General features: G+C 33.2%; 1 protein-coding gene across 2 annotated transcripts; it reads left to right on the top strand.

The window, feature by feature from the left end:
* The first annotated feature begins 13,740 nt into the window (after positions 1-13,740).
* Positions 13,741-26,768, top strand: Vps28 (vacuolar protein sorting 28). 2 transcript variants are annotated; one of them, XM_067265009.1, is made up of 8 exons: positions 13,741-13,819; positions 18,726-18,786; positions 18,861-18,950; positions 19,035-19,140; positions 19,232-19,333; positions 26,161-26,214; positions 26,299-26,390; positions 26,456-26,768. In XM_067265009.1, exons 1-8 carry the CDS (start codon positions 13,795-13,797, stop codon positions 26,574-26,576), a joined length of 651 nt encoding a protein of 216 aa, XP_067121110.1. In that variant the 5' UTR covers positions 13,741-13,794; the 3' UTR covers positions 26,577-26,768. The 2 variants fall into 2 exon arrangements, with proteins under 2 accessions (XP_067121110.1, XP_067121109.1); XM_067265008.1 differs by having other exon boundaries at positions 13,758-13,819; positions 18,717-18,786.
* Positions 26,769-27,617: the final 849 nt, after the last annotated feature.

Raw genomic sequence — 27,617 nt, 5'->3', positions numbered from 1 at the left:
AATTTTGCTAAAACCCTGCGTTAGTCGCTAGGAATCGTTCTCTTAGTTAGGTCGCATGAATTTGTCAGACTTGTCATTTTTATTTTGAAATTAATTAATTTTTTCTATCGCATAGAAAAACTACAATTTTTCCGTTAAATTCTACGCTTTGTTTTCTATCTAGTAGTATAAATTACTTCTGTATTGACAAAATTGTCTTTTCAATATTTATTTTTACGTAATTTGATGAAAAAAACACATAATAATAATAAACATATCGAATTTCAACTCGCTGTAAGTTATCTGACGTTTCACCGATAATCATAGGGTTTGTTTACAAATGAGGAAGAAAGATCACTCATTCGTGTGAAGTCAGTAAAAATTCAGTACTACTGCTAAAATTTTTTTAATAGACCTCGCGTTACCCCCTATCGCAAAATCAATTTCTAATGTTAAAATTATTAAAAACACGTAAACAGATAATAAAAATCTTTACTCGCCATGTCCAATCACTTGGAACAAACTATTCTCCACAGCAGAGACGACCTTTGTATAGAGGCTACGCCTCTGCCAAATTATGTAAAACAGTCTAAAATGTCCACAGGTGACAATCCCTTCACAATTAAAAATATAAGATTTACAAAGTTAAAATTATTGTTTCTTCACAAACTTAATAAAGTAATAAACTTAGCATGTCTTTTCTCCCTCTGTTTGAGATAACTACGAATTGACACGGATAGTGTACTCTGAAGCGCACATATAGATCGAAAGTCGGTTTTTCGGTTTTGATTTGGGCCTGATATACAGAAAAGATTTACATTTATCGATATAAATCAAATTACTTTCATAAACGGTCATATCGAAGCCAACATTTCTGAGTAAGCCCCAACTTACCCACAATCTTATATATTATACATTAGCAATCATTTATATATTTACTAGCAGGTAGGCCCGGCGTTGCTCGGGCAAAAGTAACGATAGCGAAGATTAAGATTATTACGTTATAGTCAACCTTACCCGTTTTCACAGAATGCAAGAATTGGGTCCATTCTGTTCCCAGTCTAATTAGAAAACGTTTAGATGGGTCTAAAAATATGTCTGATTTCCCACAAAAACGAAAAACTGCATATGCGTCTTGCACGTCGCTTTCTCTTAACATTTCCATTGTTCACACTTCCATTGTTGATGGAAGAGTTAAGCCTTAATCCTGTCTCTGTCCCCGTGGGGAGGAATTTCCAAAAATCCCTTCTTAGTGTGCGTTTTCGTGACGTACCCTAACTATGTACCAAATTTTAACTTTCAACTCCTAACCGTTTGGGCTCTGCACTGATTATTATTATCATCATCATCATCATCATGATCATCATCAACTCGTCTCGATTATATATATAGATTATCACATTATGGTAATACTGGGCTGCAATTTTTTGTCACAATGCTCTCAATTTTAGTAGTGTCTTTCCCCTGTATATCATACTTTTCCTGTTAACAACAGAGTCGTGCTGGTAATCTATCTAACTCTGTTCAGGACAAAAGTGATTCATTTAGTGAGAAATACAAACAATCCTTTATTATTCTATTGTAAATAAAATGACTTTAATATGAAAAAAGTACAGTAAAAGTCAAAGTGAAAACAAACAAACTCTTATTTCTGTGTATTAAGTAGATTGTTTTTTGTTTTGTGATACAGTTTTAATTCATGAATTTTTAATACATAAAAATAAAAAAAACATCTAAAGTAAGTAATTTAACTGGACATTTATTATTAAGTTATTAAGAAATTTAATTCACTAAAGTGGTGTTATGTTGTGTTTTTATTCTAAGATGGAATCGCTCAACTTGTAAATTTATAACAATGCCCTTAATTTGCATAAATCTCAGCACTCTCTACTGAAATGCCAAGATACAATTTGCAATACTTCCAATATTATATATTTTATTTCAGAAAACTACATTAAATTTACTATCGATACTGATACTTAACAATTTAATAACACCACCCGGTCGCCCCATTGTGGGCCTGGCCGAACCCATAATGGGCCTTCTAAAAGAGGCCCTCTTAGTGCCCACAGGGCGGAAAGAGTTAAAAAAAAACAATTTAATAAAATACGAATTATTTTATGCCGTTTATTTTTCGACATATTTAATAATTGCAGAAGAATTTTTGAATGGTTCTGTAAGTTTTTTATTTTAATGAATTCATTTACTAAATATATGAGTTGCAGTGCGTGTTCCTGTCATGTTGTTTCTGTACTTTACGAGACATTTCTTTTCGCTTTCCATAACTCCGGTAATTTGAATAATAGAAGAAAATATAGAGTATAATCCACTAATTACCTGAAATTAGAAATAATCTCAATTAAACTTTCGTGGATATCGGATGAAATATTAATATATTTTAATGTTTCCTGACACCTTTGGTCTGCCATTGACTATTAAGAACATTATATATCTAATCTTTTCTGCTAATGAGTATAGCTACTTACTCTGATGACGAAATTTCTCTTAATATAGAAAAATTCTCCAATGGATATTCCAATTGGATTCTTTCCGAATCTCTTCATAAAATCGTTGATCTAAAAGAAAAAAGTGGAGATTTCATTAAAGTTTCTACTCAAGAATCAACAAAGAATTTCACTTAATACCCCTGCTACAGAATATAGAATGTACCCACAAAATATACGTTGAAAACATTATGTGACGTGCATAACTCTGTAACAGTTCGAGGTTAGTTAATAAAACCTTTCCGCAATCAAATACCTTGTAAAATTCTAACTCTAAATAATGTGTCACATGACACCCCTTTCCCTTAGAGTGTCGGAGTTTCATTCAATATGGCCGCCGTTAAGATGGTGGACGTGCGTGCAACACATATCAATCTGTTTCCCCCTTGGTTACTGACATTAGCGAATTAATTTTGGGTACATTCTGTATTTTGTAGCAGGGTGTTAACTGACTGTCTTTCCCACCTTGTACTCTAATGTAATATATACAGATAAAATTACCTTGTACTTAAACTCTAATGATAAGTTCACACGAGAAAGTTTTTCAATATTTACAAACTTGTCGTACATCTGAAAACAAATATGAATCAATCTTAATACTTCATGCAATTTTACTGATAAATATTTACCAAATTAAAAGTAAAAACTGTGCTCTTTATCAAATTTATCATCGTTATTAATTGTTTTTGTATGACCTATACTAAGTTAAAGGTGTTTTACAAGTAGATGAAAAGTCTGGATAAAAAAGAAATAAACATTTTCCATCTGGTATTTAATATTTGAATATCAGTTCAACACTAGCTAAGATACTATGAATTAAATTAGTAAACGAGTGCCCATTTTGCAGGTAATTTTCACCAGATCAAGGTCTAACGTGATAACTAATGAGTACTAAGTTGTCTACAGCAGTGGTTCTGATGTCGTGGAACACTAAACTTTCACATTGTTTTCCGCGAAACACTTACAATACATCAGCTTTAAAGTAGGGGCAGCAAACCTTTTTGAAATCAAGCCAACTCGGTCTAGTAGATGACGACATTAGCGTTTGCTAATTACATTCCCATACAAAAATAATGTTAAATCGTATTGATTTTTCTTTTGCAACAATTTTTAATTGTATATTTATTTTTTCGCGGAACACTTGAAGTAGCTTCAAGGAACACCCGTGTTCCGCGGACGACGGATTGAGAACCACTGCTCTACAGAACAAATTTTCCTAATCGCCCCGTAATATTAGCAGATTTCTCCTACACACTTCATTAAACTTTCATCTATTACTAATATTTAATGCTAAGTACCACACTAATCTGTATTCGAATTTTATTAAAAAATAAGTGTTAAGTTCAACAACATAATAATATATTAACCAGTCAGAAGAGATGTAAATCTTACAAATTGTCTACGTAAAAAATAAATGGAGTGAAAAATGCTGAATACGAAACTTCATTCTACATAATTACTTTATTAAAGTCATGAAGTGAATATACGTTAGTACCACGAATAATTTGTCTGAAGTCACTAAGCCATTTGATGCCAACAGATGTTGAACTTCTATCGGATAGGGCCGAACAGTTTGCCTCAATTGATTATTATTATTTTATATACTGTATTAATAAATATATATAACGAGAAATTTTCACTTACCAATGTAGTATAGAACGATAAAGCCCAACTCACTAAAATCATTCCCGAAAGTATCGAAAGTGAAATAATGGTTAAACAAAGTCTCAGTGTCAATTCCATATCAATAAATAATGTTGCATACAGAAGAAAACACGTTGCATACTGAAAATGAGTGTATATAAACAGTAAAAGAGCATACCATTTCTCGTTAACCATTTCGATGAATTCCCAAAGTTCTTGATGTTTCCACATTAGAGCATTAATTACATTTATTCTCTCGTGTGATTCTAATAAACATAAACTTCTTACGTTTAATTCCGACACTTCTGTAGAGAGTCTTATCAACCATTTACCCAATGTAAAAAATAATATCGCGCATATAAATAACAACGACATAACCTGTCCTGCAAGATATAAAAGCCAAACTGTATGAAGGCAAACACAAATGAAGGCTTCCATATCTTCGCCATTTAGTTTTTTTATTGTTTTGAAATAAGAAGTTGCAGTCATTATATTTAACGACATCGATAATAAAAATAAGATCGTAAGGAGAGCAATCAGGTATACTTGTATCTGCTCGATGATTTTCCATTCTCCTTCGTAATTGCTAATTATGCAATGAAGTGAAATCTTGCTTCTTTTTAGAATGCTAAACTGAACAGCTACGTAAATTGACAGGAAAGAGCAGGCAACTGCTGCTGGTAAGGCGTAATCGTTGTACATATGAATTGCACGTAAAACATGCAAATTCATGTCGTACAATCTGATAATGAAAAGTACTGCCACAGTCCACATAAATACTTCGATGGAACCGCTGTATATTGTGAAGAGCGTAGAAAGATATTTGTTTTTCTTCGTGTTTCTTTCATTCGACGTGCAGTTACATCGTACACAAAAATCCAATCCGTATACTTTAGCAGAATGGAGAATTGGAGCTAAAATATAACTCAAACATACCTGATTCTGTTCAAGTGACATTTCTTATAGAATGGTCTTGTTTCGCTTTGTAAATGAATTAAATTAATATGATCTTGTGCTGGTTTGAAAGTTTCACTTTAAATAGAAGTTTTCTGAATATCGTATGTACGAAATTTATATATCTGAGTTGTATATTTCGTATGTCTGTGTTGTTTAGACTACGTCGGTTCTGTTGATGAAATTTCTACATTAACGAATTTTAATAAATATAATATTAGAGTAATGAAATAATGCTGTACAGTTTGCATAGTGGGCACTATAATTCTATACGAGACAATTAAATATTGTTCTGGCTTAATATCTTCTACCTATTACAATACGGAATCGTGCTCTTAAAAGCAAATTTATTAATCGACAAGCAATAAATCTGTCGAGTTTATGTCATCTTTGTGAAAAATATTTTAATAGCCTGCAGATTAGTCGCTAAATTACTGAGTTAATTAATAATTTATTTACCTAACTAATCAGGTCAACTATGTAGTCAACCTAACCTAACCTAACCTATATAAAAAAAAGGCCGGATGGCCGAGCGGGCAAAGTTAGCAGCCTGCCGCCCTGGGGGACTCGGGATCGAATCCGGACGGGTCGAAACATCCCCAGGTATTTTTCGGGGGGTGGTGCATCCGGATATGTCGGATCATCCGGACGGGTCGACTAAAAGGGGCATCCCATTGTGGGCCTGGCCGTACCCATAATGGGCTTGCTATAAGAGGCTCTCTTAGTGCCCACAGGGCGGAAAGAGTTACAAAAATAAAACCTATGTAAAATATGTCAACTCTAGGTTCTAATGGTTGGCGGAGAAACAAAGCGATATTGTCCTTCGCTTGGTTTGTTAAGTTTTTCCTGCGGGGGTCAGCATAGCGGGATGTCTTATATATCTTTAGTCTTCAACTTTGTATAGGCAGACATATCGAGGTTTTTAGCAAAATATATTTAGAGAACTCCAGGTTTGCTACTACTTGGGAGAAACTTCTGGCCGGACTCACCGATTTAGGCGCAAAATTCGCTAATATTTTTAGAGTTGACCCAATCACATCATTACAAAATTACATCATAAAAAGGGGTAGAATATGGGGTAAGACTGTTGATGTGTCACGAATTTCGATGATTCAAACAGTGATAATGGTCTACAGAAAGGAAATCGACTTCCATTTTAGCTAAAGGGGGTAAAATCCTCCCTTTACATAATTGATAAATTTAAGGTATTTCTGGTCCTTCTTAAGTTAAATTAATAAAATATTTAGTTTAAAACACCAATTTACAAACGAATTGTATACAAATTAGAACCCTTGATGTCTATTATTAACAGTTTGATGTTCAAAGGGGGCAAAATGACATCACTGTGTTATCGTTTATCACATCATTTTATGGTGCTACTTTTTTCTAACATTTGCGTAGTTGTTAAGTAAAATATTAATACTTTATTAAAATATAATAATTTTTCACCTCTATCTTTAAGTATCAATAATTTAAGGGGGGAAAAAAGAGGGACCTGGATCTCACAGTATTATGAGAAAAAACAATAAAATCGTTTCATTATTAATTAATAATTTTTCTTGTTGTACTTCAGAAAATATTAAAAATTAAAATATACAGTATTTTTGAAGTTAAAATAAGATTAGACTAACCAAAACCAAAACAATGGAGAGATACCACGCGCTTCTATATCGATGACGTAATACACGTAACTGACGCCGCGACTCCACTAGCCGTAAAAGGGCCGTAAAACCCCTCACCGTAAAAGCTTTTAATCACGTGACCATGATATTTTACGCCTGAGCAGGTCGTAAAACCAACGTAAAAGCGAGTTGAACACTGCTCAACTCGCTTTTACGTTGGTTTTACGACCTGCTCAGGCGTAAAAGCTTTTACGGTGAGGGGTTTTACGGTCCTTTTACGGCTAGTGGAGTCGCGGCCTGGGGAGCAAACGAAGAAAAACAACTTGAATTAATTATAATCGAGAAAATGCAAGTACTGTATTAACCTTTAAAATATTGGTATTGAATCTGTCATGAAATCTCGATGATTCCTGTAAATCGAGTTATCCGATAAGAAAAAATACAATACCAATTAGCTGTATCGTTGAAAAAATTGCTTATAAATGCTCACCTCGAGTTTTTTTTTAGTAGAAATGGCTAAAAAGTGCGCAAAATACGTACGAAAATACGATATTACAGGACTACCTGTATTCGACGACCACCTGTTAAAAAGACCACTTTTTGAAGAAACCGCGGGTGGTCGCCATAGACAGGTTTTACTGTATTGATATCCGATTAGTTAGTTTAGAATAGAATACAGAAAATAGATTGAATGACGTTAATAAACGATTGAACGAATAAATGTAGTCTGACAGAACAAAATATGCAATCTAATAACTAGAAATAATCGATGTAAATTTAATTTCCGTTTCAATCTATTCAAATATATTGGAAATCGATTAGTGTAACTTTCCCAAGGTAAATGGGTAATTTCATTGCTTAAGTAAAAGTAGCTCAAGTTTATAGATTATATCTTGTTTCTAGGCAGAACGTTCTGTACGTGATACGTTCGAGCATTCGTCGAAGTCATCGATCGATCTTTTACGCTCTGATCGATATTCACCAATCATATATCACGTATAGAAACGTCTATATTTACATCGAAAGCATCCCAGTGAAGAGAAACGACTCGATTCATTTTTAAAACTTCTGTAATACGTATTAAATATTTAATGTACTCTTGTCATATATAGTAACTGAAGAGACAATTAAATACCCGATAATAACACCTTATAACGAAGTGGACCTAACATTTTACTGTCCAGAGATGCAGTCTTTGTTAACAAATTGCGTAGTTAGAAAACTTCAGCCTTTGATTTCCGTAATGGAAGTTTTCGCTTTAGATCCGATGGAGGCTTGCAATTGTCGAAAGAAAACATCAAGGCGAATTCAAAACCTTTTTACGCTTTACAGTAATTTACTCGAAATATTTTTATGGGGTGTGGTTTTACTGTTTACTGCAATGATAGCATCAGAAAGAGGTTACTGCATTCAAGTGTTTATGATATTTAAAACTAATGGGAAGTATATTATATTATTATTTTGGTGTTGTTCTTTGTACGGAAGTTTACAGTTCAGCATTCTGAAAAGAAGCAAGATTAATATTCATTATTTAACGAGAAATTTCAAGGAAGAGGAAGAATTTGTCCAAAAATATGAACCGTATCTTTCTCGTTATTTCTGCGTGTATGTTCTCGTTCTTCTCTGTTTTTTCACAGGGAACTTGTCAATCGGGTATCCTTCATTTCAATCGGTACATTACGATTTCAGGATATCTTTGCTTTGCGTTTTCGGTATCGAACTTTGGTTTTTTTATGTTGCGTCACACGGACTTTGTATAATGCTATTTGCACTAATTCTTTGCTTACTTCTAGGAAAAAGATTGATAAACATTTCTGTTCTTTTGCAAATTTCCAAAAACTCGACACGATCTTTAATTGATGAACTAATGCAGAAACTTTGGGGAATTTGGGAGTGTTTAGAAGAATTGAACGAGAAATGCAAAGCGTTGTTTCCTGTATATTACATGTTTTATGTCCATCAAAGTTGTTTCTGTATATGCTTTGCTCTGTTTGTTCAGACTGATGTATTATTTCGCTTAATTATCGCGATATTCGGAGTGACATTTCTAATTGGATCATTAACCGTGTCGTGGGCACTCTCATATTTTACTTCAATTGTAAGTATTGTTCTAATTCATACACAACCTAAAAATTACAATTCTATTATTACTGGACATAACATTGATTCTATAATAAATATATTAATTTATTTCAGATCTACGACAATTTTATCAACATCGGAAAGTGTGATTCTACTTTATTCACACCGGAGTACAGATTTAAAGTGTGTTCTTTTTCCAATTTTCCTCATATTTAAAGTGATTATATTAATAATTGTACTATTACAGATCATTTGTTTCATGAAGAGATTTGGAGGAAGACCTTTTGGTATATCCGTGTGGGGATTTTTCTACGTTAAGAAAAATTTCCTGATAAGGGTAAATATTAATGGTTGTAAATATCAGTTTCTAGTTTGGTCTTCAAATTTAACGAATAACGTATTAAAGGAAATACAATGTACAGGTGTTAGATTCCGTTATATTATAATCAAATTGCATTTTTTACGCTCAAAAATTAATATTGGGCATTCAGTAATAACATAGAACTTTTCTTAAGATTGTTCCTTACAAATGTTCTGAATGCTTGAATTTAGTAATTTTATCTGTTTTTTGTGTATAATTTACGTTTAAATAAAACTCTCATACAGAAATATCTTAAATAGAAGTTCTATTTATTACATTATATATTGTTTTCAGATGACAAGTGGATTGTACTCTGTTTTCTCTTCCATCATTGAAATAACTGGAGTTCTTGATAAGAAGACATGCCACACGAAAACTTCTGGACCTTTCCCATTCAAAAACGAAACGCTTTCTTGAATATTTGAATTTCATATAAAAAAATATTCATTAACAAATCTTTTCCATTCATTATTTATGAATGTTTGATTGTTTAATTATTACTGTTCAGGAGAATTTATGTATACGTATAATGTTTATTTAAATTCCATGATAATTTTTCGTCTATTACGTATAGCATGTACTGTACATCGCTGATTGTATTTTAACAGTAGTTTTCAACAGTAGCAAATTTAAACATTAACATTCTGCATCTTTCGGTGGTGACAAGACTGAATCAATTTCAAAAATTCGAAAGTAATACAAAATAGATGACTGCCCGAAACTCTTAAATGTAATTACGACAATCACTTGATTCCACAAGTAGTGTAAACAATTATCTTCTCGTTCAAATTTCCTTCTATGAACACAGTAAAGTAATTCAGCACAACGAAGAAATTCGTCTGCCAGGAAAGCACCCTACGTCAAGTAGAAGATATAACGGACATATTGTACGCTAATTTGTAGCAACTGTTGAAATAAAATGATGTAGTTTTATTTTTTTTTTTTTTTCTTTACTGCTCTTGTGTATTGTAATCACTGTTATAAAATTTGCGAAAATCTTACAACGCTTTATAAATCGTCAACATATAACAAAATTGATATTTTTACAGTACATGTGTTGAATTGTCATCATGAAGTACAGTAAGCCTTAGATTTAACGGGCACCGACATAATTTAATCGTCCATGCGCACACTCCGATGATTGAATTGTTATAATTTTAAACACCCGTTGTGATATTCCAAATAAACAAATTTCGTAGAGATCGAAGTAAATTGCCAGCAACGGGGAAGCTCTAGTGGCACGTAGTGTGCGACCAGTTCACAACTAGCGATCTCTCCATAGGCTTTACATTGCGAACTTCGACCTCGTATAATTCGGTCCATAATTCGAGTTTCGAAATTCCGGCCTGGTGACTTATGACGTCACCAAGCCGGAATTTCATGTGCATTTACAATGTTTTTACAATGTCTTTATATAAGTCGTATAAGTAACCATATACGAGTTATATAAAAAAATTTTTGTAATTCGATTTGTTGTCCTATTGCTTGTTTTCGCATTGGCCCACTATAATTTGCTTAATAACACGTGACTGATATTACGACTTTCCGAGTACTGACCACCTCTTTACGTTTTATGTCCGTGGCCATTTAACTACTTATACCATTTTATATTCTCGTTTACATAACTTCTTAACATTAATTTTTTTTGTATTAAATATTTAAAAATTATATTTTATATTAATAATCGGGATATTAGCGAATAGTGACGACTTTAAGAAGTATTGCAAATTTGTAAATTGTAAATTATTTGTTACATTAGTTATGCAAATATCAGTAGTACTTAAAGTGAGGAAACATTGACTTTCGCTGTATTTCCTTCCTTTGCGAGTGAGAAGCGAGAGTCTTGACGCTACGTGTTCAATGTTAATCGACTATTGTAATTGCTGAAGTTGCTCCAATAGCTGAGTGAAGATTTGATCCATCCGACATACTTTGGCTTTTTTCTGTTACTTTTTCCGTAAAGAACTTGAAAAGGTAAAGTAACATTGATAGATGATTATTTTTCATAATGCAAGTGCTGATTTCTCTTTGCAGTTTATTTATCCTTGATAAAACTGAATACTTTAAAGTTGACACTACTGAAGGTTTCAATAGAATGGCTGAAGCACCAGAATATTCAGGTAGGTAAAGAATATTTTTTGCAATGGAAATTGAGGAATGTTGATCGTCACTTTATGAAACTCTCTTGTTTTATAGTGGTCAAGGACAGTAAAGAATGGATTAGTGATGTATCGAAAAGAACGGACTGTGAGGCACCCGTCGATTCTCCAGCCAAAAGTATTCCTGAAGCTTCACATACAATAAAGCAGGAAGATGAGAGAGATGTATCGGAGTGCCTTGATTCACGGGGGAGAGACCAACAATCGGATGAATCGTTCGAGTGTACGTGTGGTCGAAAATTTAAAAACAGACTGTCACTAAACCGTAATCGTTACAGAAATCCCGAATGTGACCATTTCTATTTTTCGTGCGACAAATGTGCGATATGAAATGTCCACTGAGATACTGAACAATTTCACAAGTGTTACAGGGAAGAAAAGATTGCAGTATAAGTCTGTAAACAGTGCAGGATGGAGTTTTTATAAAATTAACGCCAGCATACATGAAAAGTTTCACAGAAACAAAGTGAGACATGCCTCCAATAATATTGGAGAAACTACTTGAGACTGCTCCCAGTTTACCTCAAGAAACTACATAATGTTATTAGAAAACAATGGTTTAAGCAAAATTAACGAAAATAAATTTTAATATATTCGGTTTATTATTTTAATAAAGTTTTTAAGACAATAGTTTCTTGATCAATATATGACCAGTTTCATAATTCAATAATGATTTTTTCAAATTGTTCTGTTTGTTATGGCAACACACAACTTGGGCTAACTTATCTGTTTAGGGGATGCCTTTTAAGAAAAATCTGGCCCCTATTTAGGCGTTACAGACGTGCAGTAAACCCGGAAAACTCCACGTGGCCAGCCCGTCCGATAGAGGCGCGAACCCACGACGGAACTCCCAGTGTTCAGGATACGAAGATCACTTGGTGGACGGCATTTTCGCACTGCAAAGCTTTTGGCTGTTTGTGCGCTTTGAAATTTTTTGTGCCTTGTCTACATTTTTTTTTATCATTTTGATATAAGGTAAACAAGTGACGGCCGGATGGCCGAGCGGTCAAGATGGCAGCCTACCGCTCTGGGGGACCCGGGATCGATCCGAACGGGTCGAATAATCCCCAGGAATTTTTCGGGGTGGTGGTCCGTTCGGATATGTCGATCCCCGTCCCTCACCACCCGGTCGCCCCATTGTGGGCCTGGCCGAACCCATAACGGGCCTTCTAAAAGAGGCCCTCTTAGTGCCCACAGGGCGGAAAGAGTTAAAAAAAAAAGGTAAGCGAATATATTGTCTTTATTCTTTCTTACACGAAAAACCTTGACGATCCAGTGTTTTTATATACAACTGCTAACGTTTTCAACCCCTTCGGGGTCTTCATCAGGCACAGCACAAAGGTAGTTTCAAATGCCCGTGAATGGAACCAAGAAACCAAAGCGAGTTCTATTCCAATATTGTCTTTTTCTATATTGTCTTTAATCAACCGTGTGGTTATTTCGTTTGCTAGGTTTTCTTCTTTATATTGTATATTAAATATCTTATTAATATATATTAATACATGCGAGACTTTGGATTGAATCTCTGCATTAAATTTTTTGGTAAAGCTTTATAAACCATACAGTAACGTTTTTCTCTTAATTTTATGTACAATATTTTATTACAATAGAGATCCCGCTGTCACCATAATGTCGATATTACGGACGTCGCCATCTTTTTCTTTATTTCACCGTCATTGGCAAATGTCTACGCGGTCACCGCCGCTACTAACGTACGCACCCCTTTTTTTTTTTTTTTTTTTTGTTTTTAACTCTTTCCGCCCTGTGGGCACTAAGAGGGTCTCTTTTAGTAGGCCCATTATGGGTTCGGCCAGGCCCACAATGGGGCGACCGGGTGGTGAGGGACGGGGCCCGACATATCCGAACGGACCACCCCCCGAAAAATTCCTGGGGATTATTCGACCCGTTCGGATTCGATCCCGGGTCCCCCAGAGCGGTAGGCTGCCACCTTTACCGCTCGGCCATCCGGCCGTCTACGTACGTACCCTAGGGAGGCATTGCTTTATTAGCTAACGCCTGCAAGGTATAGTGCAAAGGTAATTCGTTCTCTTTGCACTATACCTTGAATATGCATATCAACGTTCTTCGCTTGGAATTTTAAACAGTGGCAGTTCGAAGCACTCGAGTTAAAATTTCGATTCAATAAAATCAAACATTTCTTCCAAAAGACATTTGTAAAACGTTTCATGTTATAAGCCGTATGACTATTTCAGTTACAGTATATAATTATTAACACCAACGTCAGCGACCTTTCACTGCAGGCCGCTTATGTCTTCGGAGGCGGGACGGCCGAATAAACTGTATTTATTTAATTTAAATAAATGAACACTTTTAATAAATCTTTTAAATTATTATTGATTATCGTTTATTAATTTTAAGTAATAAATAATAACTTTTACATAAAATTTGTTTAAAAAAAATTTGCGATATGAAATGACGTCATTAAGAGAATTGCCAGACGACAAACGTCGAGTGACAAATACGGGAGTATGCCGCTTTATTCCAGTCCTCAAGGTAAATTAATGGAATTATTACTTAATTTGTGATTATTTCTGTCACGTAATCTTCAACAATTATAAATGATTAACCGTGATTTATTTTAAAGACGAATCGGGTTATATTTTAACCTTGTTTCTCCACAAATTAGCCTAATTCGGGTTGTTGATTTAGGCCTAGCAAAGAGAAATGAGTCAATGATAATTAAGTAACAAGATTAAAAATAATGAAACAAAGTAAAAGACACTTCCATTTCCGTTCTTAACACAGGAAATGTTAAATTTACCTCAAGAATACTTTCAAATCTGTAGAAATTGTATCAGAAGTTGGCTCTTAAGCTACAGAAGTTTGAGTTTAAAAGCCCACTAATGTAAAAAGTGAAAAACCACAAAATGCTGGCAGTTGGCGGTAGGATTGTTGCCGCCGCCTGGTGTTTTTCAGATATTCTTTACGTTGAGCGCTTTAATACAGTTAGATGTGTACTCTGAATGCGGGATTTGCCACCTCCCGGTACGAATAATGTATATGTGCAACCCTTTGCGAGATATAGGTCATATAGTTACAGGGGTGGGTGAGCCCCACATCCCTGTAACTATATGACCTCAACTAGTCAAGTGGGCTACTAGAAAACAAAGCAAATTCTGCATATGATCTATGTAAGGCCACGAACACACATGCATAAAATTGTGTGGCAGAAAACTGAATCAGAATTCAGCTTTCAGTTCAGTTTCTGTTTTATGCTTTTATGCCAGAACACACATACGTAAAAATTCTGACCGAATAGGAAACACCACTGCCACCAACAGTGCTAATTTTATTAATTTTTTCTTGTCATATATCTATTCCTTTGTACCTTCCATTTTTTTCCGCTTCCTCTGCTATAATATAGAAAATTTAAATTAATACACTTGTATTCCGAATTCAAATAAAGAACGTGCGTGTAATCTAAATACTAAGCCTATAAATCAATTCTACTAGACCTACCTGTTGTTTGAAATTTTGCACCTATAGCCATCCATAAATGTTGTTTAAATATAGTGGCTTTATACATGACACTGATGTGGTTGAATGGATTCAATAAACTCCTCTATTTCATTTATTTTTTGTTTTTTCGAGACGGTCACAATTGTAGGGTTAACCCTCATTGCCGCCATTGTTAGAATAAAAAGCACGTGTCTACGTTGACGTCACAGAAAAGACTTCTCTTTATTGGAGGAATTTTGGTGTAAAAATTTTACGGCATAAAAAGTAGAGACACGCTGTACTCTATTTTCAGTTCTGTTTCAGCCAAAATTTCAGAAAAGTTTTTAAGCTAGATTTTATGCCAAATTTTATGCATGTGTGTTCCTGGCCTAAGTATTATTCAAACAAAAACATGTGAGATGTAAAAAATCATAAGTAAAATCTTATGATTTTAAACGATGGTAGGAAGTTTTTAGGGGTTTTCCTTTGGAGAATCTCACCTAAACACGAGATTTCCAGCAAAAAACGTGCAAAATCAGTATTTGAATGTTTTTGAATCGATCGAAAGATTGGTATTCGAATGAATATCGTCGGCCCTCTATATATTTAGAAAATTCGGCTACATTCTATATGTAGAACAGTTATTTTGTTTTACATTTCCCGATGAGGGTCGATAAAGTAGTGGCCAAAAATGTTCGAATACTGAATTTGGGTGTTTCTTCGCTGGAAATTTTGCATTTAGGTGTGATTCTCTGCATGTATAGTTTCAGTTTACATGTACAGTTGTTGATTTTTGGTGTTTTCCTTTGGTAGAGATGGCTCTTGGAAGCAAAATGCAGAAAAAAATAATACGGGTAAAAATCTTGTGGGTACCACTTCCACTTATGTCTTGATTGTATTATTATGTTGAGACATAAGACGATGACATACAACTCACTTGGCACTGACATGTTCTGACCAAGTGTGCTGTCAACTGAATGCTTTCGTTATTCGTTTCGGTCAGCAGCAACTGAACGCTTTGCCAACCCACGCTTTTGATACACTGGTTAGAAAAATCCGTATAAAAAGTTTCATTGGCATATATTTTAGCTTTTGTTATTCTGAGTAACATTTAAATAAAATTCATTTGTTTTGATGCAATTTTATCTTTGTAAGTATAAAATTAAGCGATAAACTCCGATAACGAGAAAGGCTTAACTTTAAAATTTGAGCTTTCTACACCCAGTAATTTTTTCTTTATGCGCGTCTGCAGTGCTGAATGAAGAAAAAGAAGAAAATACAGCTTTTTTGGCAATGGCTTTATAGAACAATCTTGAAATTTTGCACTCTATCTAAGAAAACAATTTTCTATCAAACAAGATATTCAGAATTACATCAAATTTTGGGGTGGCGAAATTGACCTTCAAAAATCTGCAACTCTGATTCCTGTATATGTAGTCAGTCATTGACTTTCCCCATCAAGAAGAAAAGTCACTCGTTATCCAGAATGTAGTCACTTCTAGGTGTTTGCGTTATTCATATAAAGCTGATCCTTAACTTTTCGGCAAGCCACTCTTTTATACAAAACACTTTACTTCTCTAAATCTCTTCTGCATGCCAAACTACTTTCTCCATCCTAAGGGAATAACAGCTGTTTTTATACCCATTTTGGGTTTGTTCTGCCCCACGGTCGGGTAGTGAGAGATAGTGCTTTAGCATATCTGGGATGGACCACTTTTATAACATTTCCAAGGTTGCTTGCCTGGATTTAATCCTGCATCTGCAGATGTGCAATGTGCAAAATTCACATTGTGAACAAAAGGATAGTAAGGGTCAGCATTGTTACTATCATTTTGAATGATGTGACAATAGTGATTTTGATTCCTTATGTTCTGCTGAATGTAAATGAACTTTGCAGTTTATTACTTTGTGATAAAACACTGTTGTCTATCAAGGTGTCTGGAGGCTGAAGAATAACATACTGGTGTCATTATTTGGAAATATATCAAAAATTATTTTTATAATTTTATATTTTTTACTTTTTTCCATCATTTTCAAGCATTTTGAGCCATGGTAGATTCTTATTTTTATCTATGTATTTGTGGTTTAGATAATCTTAATTTGACAAATAAAATATTTAAAAAGCATAGTGATTTTGAGTTGTAGCATGTAAGTTTAGCATAAAACTTTCATTAGTATGGAATTATTCATGAAAAGAAACTGTTAGAGTATTTCCATGAGTTATTTTCCTATTAATAAAACAAAGAAGTGTAATTTTCAACAGTTTGCTTTCTAGGAAGCTCTGAGACTAGATAATTGTTTGTAGAATGTCTTTGTAAATGCTTAAATTATCTCAAAAGAATGAATTGAAATGCATACTATAAGTGTGCAAGATACCAACAATACATTGTTCACTTGGAACTGTGGTTCCTAAAGTCATGTGAATGCGTCCGTAGGAGTAAGTCAAAAATTTCTGAGTTGTGTGAAAATATTACAATTGGTTGATTGTTTTTACTGTAAAGTTTATATTCTTAAAATCATAATACACAAAATGACCGAATAACCTTTTTTAATATTGTATTTAGGTATAGAGTGTACATGCTAATTTTATTTTAAATCTAGTGCTCTAAAATTTCATAATGGAGTGTGCGCTGCTCTTCTTTACCAATGAAGGTGTAAATGACTAAGAATGTGTACTGACCACTGATTTAGAAGATGAAGATGAGCAGCTTACAAATACTCACTAACAATACATGAAGTTTCTGGCTGCCCTTTATATTGCTTTTCTCATCACCTATGGCCTGAGTGGTGAACAGACAGCAAAAAATCTACTTTAAATAGCAATGTGCTGTTTTGAAAGTTTAGCGTCATGTGGGTCTGATGAAGAGTAACTTGTTTGGAAGCAACTAATTAGCAAAGTAACAAATGTATAAGATTGTATGAGTTGTTTCCTAGATAATCTATAGATAACCTTAGAGATTATGTATGGATTACTCTCTCATATTTGTACATTTTATACAATTCAAATTTTTTTTTTTCAATGTGATTTTTGACTGATTCATGGAGAGAGAGAGAGTTACAAATAACGATTACCAGTGGAAACAATTGTTCTTTGTTCACCTTGAGAGGGATACTCCCGCTGCCGGTTCATCAAGTTTTATGTGACTTATCAGTTTGTATCCACTGTCTTCTGCTTCAGTGTTGTCTTCCATTTTCTCTTCAATGGACCTGGATGATACAGCTGTTTTGTCAGTATCCAAAAGTGTTCCACTAACTATTCTATTAGGCATTTTCTTCCCATTTTGATTTCAATGCTTTCTCCTCCATTTCGTTTACTCTCGTCCTTTTATAGACGCTGGGCTCACAATTATAGCCAATTTATGCCAGAGAAATGTAGGCAATTTATCTTCTCATAGGAAGCTGCTTGATGTTTAATCAAACTGTGAAGATGTTGATAGCTTTTACTGTGTAATTAGTGGATTCATAACTGTCTCACAGTAAGAAGGTAAAATTAGGACGTCACAATAATATTTTCATATAACTACTTACAATAAAATTGTTTATATATTTAATAGTGGCATTATTTTAGTTAGGACTACCAGATTTTTTATTCATGACATTATTGAATTAGTCAATGATGAGATTAGATTCGTGCATCAGATTGCATTCTCATTTTTGAATGCTCTTGTTATTGTTTGATTTGTGAGTAATTCTACTCACAATTCAAAGTGCATTGTGTAAATGTCTGAATCGTTGACAAATTTTGTGTACAACAAAATGTCGGCAGTAGTCATATTGTATAGACCAGCCTTAACAGACGACAGACTGGTGGTAGATATATGTTGTAATTGATGTAAAAGTCAGCAAAGTCACTGATAGATAATTTATACATTTTTTGTAAAATTTTTAAACAAATATTTGTTTAATAAAGTTTAATATTTCATAAATGTTTTCATTTTTATAAACAATTTAGTCATTTCAGATTCTAGACCGGAATTATATGAAGAAGTTCGACTGCACAGAACGTCAAGAGAAAGAGAAAAGTAATTTTGGATGAATTTACAATAATTAATTAATTTTTTTAAATTGAAATATTATAATAGAGACTTTTATTTAGGTATGATAACATGGCCGACTTATATGCTGTCATTAACACACTTCAATGTTTAGAAAAAGCATATATTAAAGATAGCGTTACTCCGAAAGAGTGAGTACAAATATAACTTATGTCTAAATATTTCTTATCTATTACTTAATTTTAACAGATTATTTTCATATTTTACTTGTAAAGATATACAGCTGCATGTTCAAAACTATTAGTACAATATAAAGCAGCTTTTAAACAGGTCCAAGGAGATGAATTTCCAACTGTTGAATCATTTATGAAGAAGTTTAGGGTAATTTATATAAAATGATTTTATATTTAATAATAATTGCTCTCTAGAAAAGTTCTAAACTGCATAATAGTTTTGATATTCCTAATTCTAGTTGGATTGTCCTGCTGCAATGGAGCGAATCAGAGAAGATCGCCCCATTACTATCAAAGACGATAAGGGTAATACAAGTAAATGTATTGCAGATATTGTATCAGTAAGTACTGAATTTGGTTCTATACAGTACAAAATCTTGTTATGTATTATTTTATCTCTCATTTCTTGAGCACCATGTTACAAGTAAGATAACTGCACCAAACCCTCATTTTGCACATTAAGTTGGTTCTGCATAAAAGCAAAATTGTGTAAGTTGAGACTAACAGTGCTGGATTGCTCATTAGGCATGTGGTTTACATGCCTAATGAGCAATTATAATAGTAAGCGAAAGCTTATACATTATACACTATACTGTGGAATATTTCAAATATCGTGTTAAACCAAAACTCTATTGTATAAAATGAAGTCTTGTTTCATTTTTCAAGTTCTTTAATTCAGGGAGTTTTGGGGATTTGATCCTATTCAATTATGTCAGTTTACATTCAAGGAAATGTAAGAAATATTTTAAATTGTAACTTGTCTGTGGATTCCTACAATGATTGAATCTTTCTAGAATGTTAGGTAATGTTAATTCTAACTTTATTGTTCAATTATTAAATTAATTCTAATTAATGTAAAAATCATCTGATAATTACAGTTTTATTTCATTTCATTTTGTATTCCTTAATTATATTTTTTATTGCACATACCATACTGCATGAATAAAAAATGAAAGAATATGAAACTTCAACTGTATAATGAATGAATTGTAGGTCTTCCATTGAGTCGTGTTTTGTCTCCTTTAGTCTCTGTTTTTGTTAAAGTCGCTTTTAGTGAGCTTTTTAGTTAAAAGTTGCTATTTGTTGCTTTGCTAATACTTCAATAAATGACAATTTTTAACTAAAAAGCTTTTTAGTTAAAAGTTGTCATTTGACTTGTAACAAAAACAGAGACTAAAGAGACAAATGCTTTGCTATTTTTTACAAATATTTGCAAAATTTTACAAATTTTATGATTTTATTGCAGCAACGCAAAGCAACAAATTTTCTATCCATACATTTGTTGGAGTAAATGAAATATGCACAGGCATGAGATGTATCATAATAAAATCATATAATTGATAAAATTTAATGACATTTTTATGAAATTGGCAATTATAATTTACATTTTCTATGTTGCAAAATATAAAGTACAAAAACTAAAGCTTGTTTCTTGAATCTTGGCCACACTAAAAACGTACAGCATTAGAGACCAGTCTATTTACTTAGTGAAGAGAATGAATTATTCAGAAATCTGTGATAAGGTCATTGTGTAGTACCAAAATAGGGACTCTGTAAGATTTCAAATCTTCAGAGCCCGTAACTGAGTACTCTTCATCACTCTGTCAAGATGTAAGAAATGATCATAACTAATTTTTCAAAAAAGACTTTATTATTAATTTACCGTGCATTGGAATTAATAACGGTTTATCTATTATTTTTTCAGTACCATGGGAAAATTTTTTAAACTGCTGAATTTGGCAAAATATTTTCATCAGCAAGGGGAAAATTGGTTTAGTCTATCTCAGAGGTCACTCTTCTTTTTTTAGCAATTGCCAACCCATTCACCAAATAGAAAGCTATTTGCTGGGTTACTTTTTCACTTGCTATGACCTTTGGACCAACCTGAAATGTAAGGACAGCCAACAGTATTTTAAAAAATGACTGAGTTTCTCAAGCAACTTTAGTTTTGTTTATGATTGAGACTCATAACATGACCCAGATTTTATGGAATGTTTTCTCTGTTGTACGCGAGTTCTGTCATACGAAAAAGAACACGAGTTAGTTTTGCAATTGGCCAGTATAAAATCTGTAAGATTCAAATAAAGCCTGATTTTTCTGTGCCAGTAAATAAGAACGTCTGTGTGACAATGCAGACCTATTTGCCAACTAATATAGATGACATATACCCCTCTGGGAGATATTTGTTTATTTTTATTGCTGTCAAAATTTTTAAATACTATATTCACCTACAGATGCTTTTTGTTTGTTAAATGTTTAACATTTGGTGTGTGGAAAGACATATGCTAGACTAGTCATGACTTTCAATAGGCCTTTTATAGCATTAATTATCAAAGGAGGAAAATTGATATGTATGCCAGAATGCCATATGTAATGATGTGTATTAAAAGGCAATAAACATAGTACGAAAAGGATTTCATGATCTACTAAAGTATGCACTGAAGACTCACACAAAAAGGAATGTTTTGTCAAATTATCTCTATGCATCTGTCTACAGTAACTATTCAAATCAACCACATGGCCAAACCTCTATCTCCTGCCACAATATGATTATACAGTACTCGACAATGTGCAACAATTGCCAAATTAAAGTTTATTTAAAGTAATTATTCATTATCAATCTTGATGAAATTCTCAACATGTTCCATCAGGTGTTGTTCGAAAGTGTATGAGTTTGGGTTAAATCAAAGCACACTATCTCCTAATCAAAGCCCTGGGTCCATATTATAAAAATATTGTGGATGATATGCATAATTCTTTGTACATACTAAATTATGATAGACAGCCAGAGGTGGAGAGTTGGCATTTTTTTTTTACTTTGCTGACAGTGACTTTTTAATATTTATATATATATTATTCACCATTTCATCACTGATTTGTAATTCATTAGGCTAATTTACTACTTAGCAATCAATTGGTGATTAATGAGATAATTCTCATCACAAAATTTCATAACGAAAGATTCAAGAAATAGTTTTCACTTAACATTAAGTATATTTATTCTTTGTTATCAGATATTTTGGACCCTTCTACCAAGTAAAATAGATGAACACAGTTGGCAAATAAAGATAAATCTTAGGAAGTCACACACCAAATAAGAAGTCTTTTTTTGGGTTTTTTTCAATCTCCTTTACATTTTATTTTATCCTTGGGTAGCCTGCAGACCTGCTAATAGTGCCAATGTCATTTTGTATATATATATAAACAATAATATAGGGGTTTAATTCTAACTAAATTGTTTAAAAGATACTGCAAAACTGGATGAAGTACATTAAAAGCACCAACTAACACTCGTAATTTAGTTAATATGAACCAACATATCTATATATATATAACCCATTCAATAGGTGTCCGTCCTGTAACCGTTTGATAACCGACGCTAGAGGCGCCCCTATCGTGTGTCATATTTCAAACATTCAAATTAAATTAACAATTTTAATTATTATTTAAATTAACAATATAAATTATTATTATTCATTTGGCCAATACATTATTATTTGGTCAATATAACAATATAAATAATTCAGTATATATGTAATAGGAATTTATTACTGTCACGGAATGCCTGTAATGTTCACTAGGGGGCGAATAACGAAAAACCGGATATGGTCGTCGGTCGAACCTGTTGAATGGGTTATATATATAGATGTTTGCTGTGTATTGATCTGTTAACATTACTTTTTAACATGAAGATCTGTATATATTTATACTTGATTTTTTAATTATATTAATTCTATTGAACAGTTTTGACTAAAGAATAGCTTCACTTTCTCATGTACAAATACTGTTTGCGTATTGATTTTTTAAGTTTAGTTTCTAAGATGAAGAGTTGTATACATTTATATATATTAAGTGCATCAAACTTTTAAAAATTAAGCGTGCACAACTTTCATATATTAAGTGCATTAAACATGCCTCATAGAAATTTGTAATACTGCTAAAACGCCCACTAGGGGGCGTCCCGGGCTACTAGTAGCATTATGAATGTTTATAAATAACCTTTCATGCATGTGATACTGAAGATGTGTCCTTCAAATTAACTGCAGAACCTTTCTTAGTCACTGTAAATTTCACGGTTTTCAAGATACTCTAGCTGTGCAGGAACAGATGCTAGTACGTGCCTTTGTAAGTTGAAGATGGCTGTTAAAAACAGTTGGAAACATTTGTTCTTATAATAAATTGGTTCTTATTAACTAGATTACAGGTGTTTTTAATGCTAAATTGTTTGTATTACAAAATATATGATCTCATTTAAAATACTGGTAGATTCGGTAATTCGGAATTTTGTTAACTCAAGCTTTTCTCTGCCACTTTGTCTTCGAGTTATTGAAGAGTCTGCCATATAACCTTTAAAATAAAGAAAAGGAAGTGTAAAGTATAAAATTTTGTGCCAATTAGGTTATAATTCCTTTCCAGTTTTTCGTAATGGTTATATATTGGCACTTGTCATCCAAATTTTGGCCATTATCATGTGAAGTTTTCTGGACACAATGCCAAGTAACTGGAAACCATTAGGAAGTTATGATTATAAATATTAAATGTTTTGTTTTGAGAACAATGTATTTATTTTTAAGGAATGTTTAATATAAAAAAAATTTGAAGGTAATTTGTCAGATTTTATTTCACAAAGGTTTCAGTTAAATATTTGGTGTTATATTAAACTAAATTTTCTGTACAAAGCAATGATGTGTATATAGGATGGCCTAAAAATTGGTTAGCCAAAGTATATTTTATTATTGGAATGGTTACGGCTGCGTATTATTGTCTGTGCTTTGTCAGGAGTGTAACCGATTTTAACAGTACTTAAAATATATCTTGACTAAATTCACAGAATAAATGAGGAAACTTTCAACTATAAAAACATTCCGCGCTTAGACATTTGTCTAATTTGCTAACTCGTTCTCATTCACTCTGTCATTTTTCTTGCTGAGGGTTTAATCGATGTCTGTACATAGTCTTAATGCATATTGTCATTAGTATGTTAGATAGTGCATGCCATGCAGAATAAAAACCCATAGTAAACATTTGTCCAAAACTCAATCGTTTTCAAGATAAATGATCAAATAAATACTTACTATGATATCATCACAATGCCAAACTGCAATTTTTAATTAATTTTAATTTAAAATATAGGCTCTCTACCTCAAATTGGTAGTTTATTGCCCCTGTACATCATATTTTTGTTAGAATAAAGTCATGCCAGTTATCCATCTAACTTCTTTCAGGAGACATTTTTGAATTGAAATAACATGATTTCCGGTTTGTATTTGAAGCTCGTATAACTGGGGCCTCCTGTCTCTAAGCCTTCCCTATGTGGTCTCGGCTTTTATCTATGTAACTCTGTTCTCAAGATTGAGGAAACACAGTCGGGTGACAGTGGGGATTTATAGGCCTACAGTTTTTTCAAATTTTAGCTTAATAATTGACAAAGACCTGAAATTTTTGAGTGTGTTAGTGTATAAAATGATGCCAAGTGTGCATGGAAACAAAGGACGTGGAGAACACGTGTGAGTATCAAAAATTTGCAAGATTACTCTGTTACCATGTTGCATTTGACACACAGAAGCCAATAAACTAGTTTTATATGATACTATCATATAAAATTGTTATCACAATCCATACAGATTACAACTCTAGTCGATTACAACTCATGGTAGTAGAAGTCGTCTACTACCATGTTAAAAAGGAGGGCATTTGTGTATTGCACCAATATGCTTGACACCTAAAGGGAACTTAATTATATCAGGAAGGTGGCACTACAACACACACAACGTTAATAAACAGTTTACTTAATACCTTTGAAGCATGCAAGATGATGAAAGGATAGCCTATGAGTAAAAGGTGGATAACACTTGAACACTGAAATATTTCCTGCCTTATGTATACAATACATAGTGATTGCAAACCACAACAAACTGACCTAAGTGCAACCCAATTTCTATGCAATGACAAAAATCCACCAGTCCCTTTGGTATTTATCTGTATCCATACAACACCATCATTTTAACACATAAATATCTCGGTGCAACCAAGCAGAACATTGACTGTAGAATTAAGGAGCATAAACGGAGGAGTAAGCAGCACTGTTCTGTTTTCTTTTACTAACAAAGCCAACATGGAAGTCGTTTGGGAGTGCCGAGATTGTTAATCCTATGAATAATTGAAAAGCCTAGAAGTTTAAAAGAACAGATAGAGGCTGTGCATGTGTTAACTGTTAAGTTGCAAACTCGTCCACCGCATAGAAATTGTTATATGAAATAAAAAAACTACCACTTAAAACTGATTACATTAGAATTAAAAACACTAAACCTATAAAATTTATCAGACATCCGTCACAAAAGGATTGGTCAACATGGTGTTGGCTATCTGTGTCTCCAACCCTGACATCAATGTTGGATTCCGCAGAGCATCTTGAGTATGTGGAAATATATAACACTGTTATTAATTTTCTCAATATTGACTCGTTCCCTGCAGCACATGTGTTTGGCAATACCCCATTTGTTTCAGCATTTGGGGATTAGTTTGCCTGATGATACCCATTCAACAGGGCAAAAATGTTTGCACTTTTTATAAAAATATTCTGGTTTATAGGTTTGGTGTTTTTAATTCTAGTTATACAAGATTTAGCTCCTATTAACCAGATGTAATTTTTGGGTTTTAGATTACTTTGCTTCAATATTAACATCCAATTTTACTTTTCCTGCTGTCATATATAACAGATGGAAAGTATGGTGATCGGTCAAAAAAATAATCCCCGCAAGAGTTTTATGTTTGGACTCAAAGACTGAAACATTCAAAAAAGCAAAAAATTTGGGGGTTTCTGTATGTGTGAATGTTAATGTGGGGGAATGATTTTTTTTACCCACTTTGAAGCTTAATAACGCCTGTGTCTTTTGTTGAAAATTTCCAAAATGTTATGGGAAGGTTCGTTAATTAAGTGGATTTATGCTATTAAATTTTGGTGGTTAAAAGTCGAGGGATGGGAGATAGAGGGGTGTCATGTCATGTCTCCAGGAAGGTCAGACTTCATAAAGGTTTCACTCGTTATTAGCATTTACACTTTTTATAAAATTCATCATTACCTTCAAAATAAAATGATTTATTTTATTGTTTCTTTTGTTTGTAAATGGACTTTGGGCAATATTAATGTATTATTGTTTCTTTCTAGCTTTTTATTACTATAATAGATAAACTGAGATTGGAGATAAGAGCTATGGACGAGGTGAGAAATGAAATGTTTTATTTGATTCCCCGAGACAAAATTTCTGTTACCGAAATTTTATAACACAGTTTTGTAAAATTTCAGCTTCAACCTGATTTGAAAGAATTAAACGAAACGATGAGTAGATTAAGCTTGATAAAAGAAGACTTTGAAGGAAGAGTTAAAGTCACAGAATGGTAACATTTATATTATAAGACTGATCAGTTTTTCCTTGTAATATTAATTATTGTTACATGTGCAGGTTGAAAACTATGTCTTCGATGACTGCGTCGGATCAACTGAACGAAAGTCAAGTGCGACAGTTGATTTTTGATTTGGAATCATCCTACAATGCCTTCAATCGACTTCTCCACGAGAGTTAAAGCAATGTATTTCTTTTTCTATTTTATTAACAACACAAATTTATAAAATTTAATTACAAACTTACCCTTATTTCTCATTCTACTCAAGAACTTTAATGTTAAATTGCTGACATCCGCTTATTTGTTGAGCAGTTTGAACATGTATATAATCAGTACGAGAATGATTAAAATTCTGTAAATATTGTCTAAAAATTATTAGTGTTGTTCTTATATACGATGACATTTAGGAAGAATGACAGAAAATTGTCCATATATACTTGAACATTGATACAAAGGATATTTTTAATCGTGCGACTGGCTGACAGAGTTGGCTGTTCACTTAAACGTTTTTATAATTATATCAATACAAATCCTCATACTTGTGATCCAAAAGGATAAGCAAAAGGAGACTTAATCCTACACATTATCCATTCGTCAACTTTCCTGCGGCTTTCCATCTGGATGCCCACCGGTTGCCAAGTGGATAAAACCACCACGCTGGTAGACTGGTTGCGGGTCTCCACATCTATAACATCTTAATTAGGACCCTTAGAAAGTTCTTCCGGGAGGCAACCCCCTTAAGCGGATCGCCTACACGTTGCATTGACCTATACAAATAAACTAACCAACCTGTTCAAACACGCTGTTTATTGTTTCATTATAATTATATATTTACAATAATTTTCTTCTATAACTGTACAATATATTGTCAATTTTTACAATTTGTACAGAACTCTTTGACATTGATTTTTGTACAGGAAATAACTTCTGAATACAATTTAAATAAATTATGTGGGTGGATAAGTAAGTAACCATCCAAAAACAATAGTGTGGAATAAAACATTTTGTTTTAACTGTAATTGCCTCGGTTATTCTGACACTTATCCAGCTGTGACGCGAGCGTATTCGTCCTCATTTGAGGAAGGTAGCAGGGCAAATGCCAGCGCATCTGGTCACGAACCGCAGCTTGCACTTTGGCATTCGAGGAAAATTTCCTGCAATTAAGTGCTTTTCTTGGTTCTCCAGAAACAGGAAAGCGACAGCTATTCAGTCCTGTTTCTC

The sequence above is a fragment of the Centruroides vittatus genome, unplaced genomic scaffold, assembly GCF_030686945.1.
Source record: "Centruroides vittatus isolate TY-2023 unplaced genomic scaffold, ASM3068694v2 contig_202, whole genome shotgun sequence".
Lineage (NCBI taxonomy): Eukaryota > Metazoa > Arthropoda > Arachnida > Scorpiones > Buthidae > Centruroides > Centruroides vittatus.
Note: the sequence above shows the minus strand (reverse complement) of the source record. Positions and strands in the feature narration are given on the sequence as shown.

Coding starts and splice junctions, on each gene's coding strand:
- Vps28 (XM_067265008.1), top strand. CDS start 13,795: ATGCCGCTTTATTCCAGTCCTCAAG. Junction 19,334..26,160: donor GTATTGCAGATATTGTATCA/GTAAGTACTGAA, acceptor GTTTCTTTCTAG/CTTTTTATTACTATAATAGA. Junction 26,391..26,455: donor AGAGTTAAAGTCACAGAATG/GTAACATTTATA, acceptor TTACATGTGCAG/GTTGAAAACTATGTCTTCGA.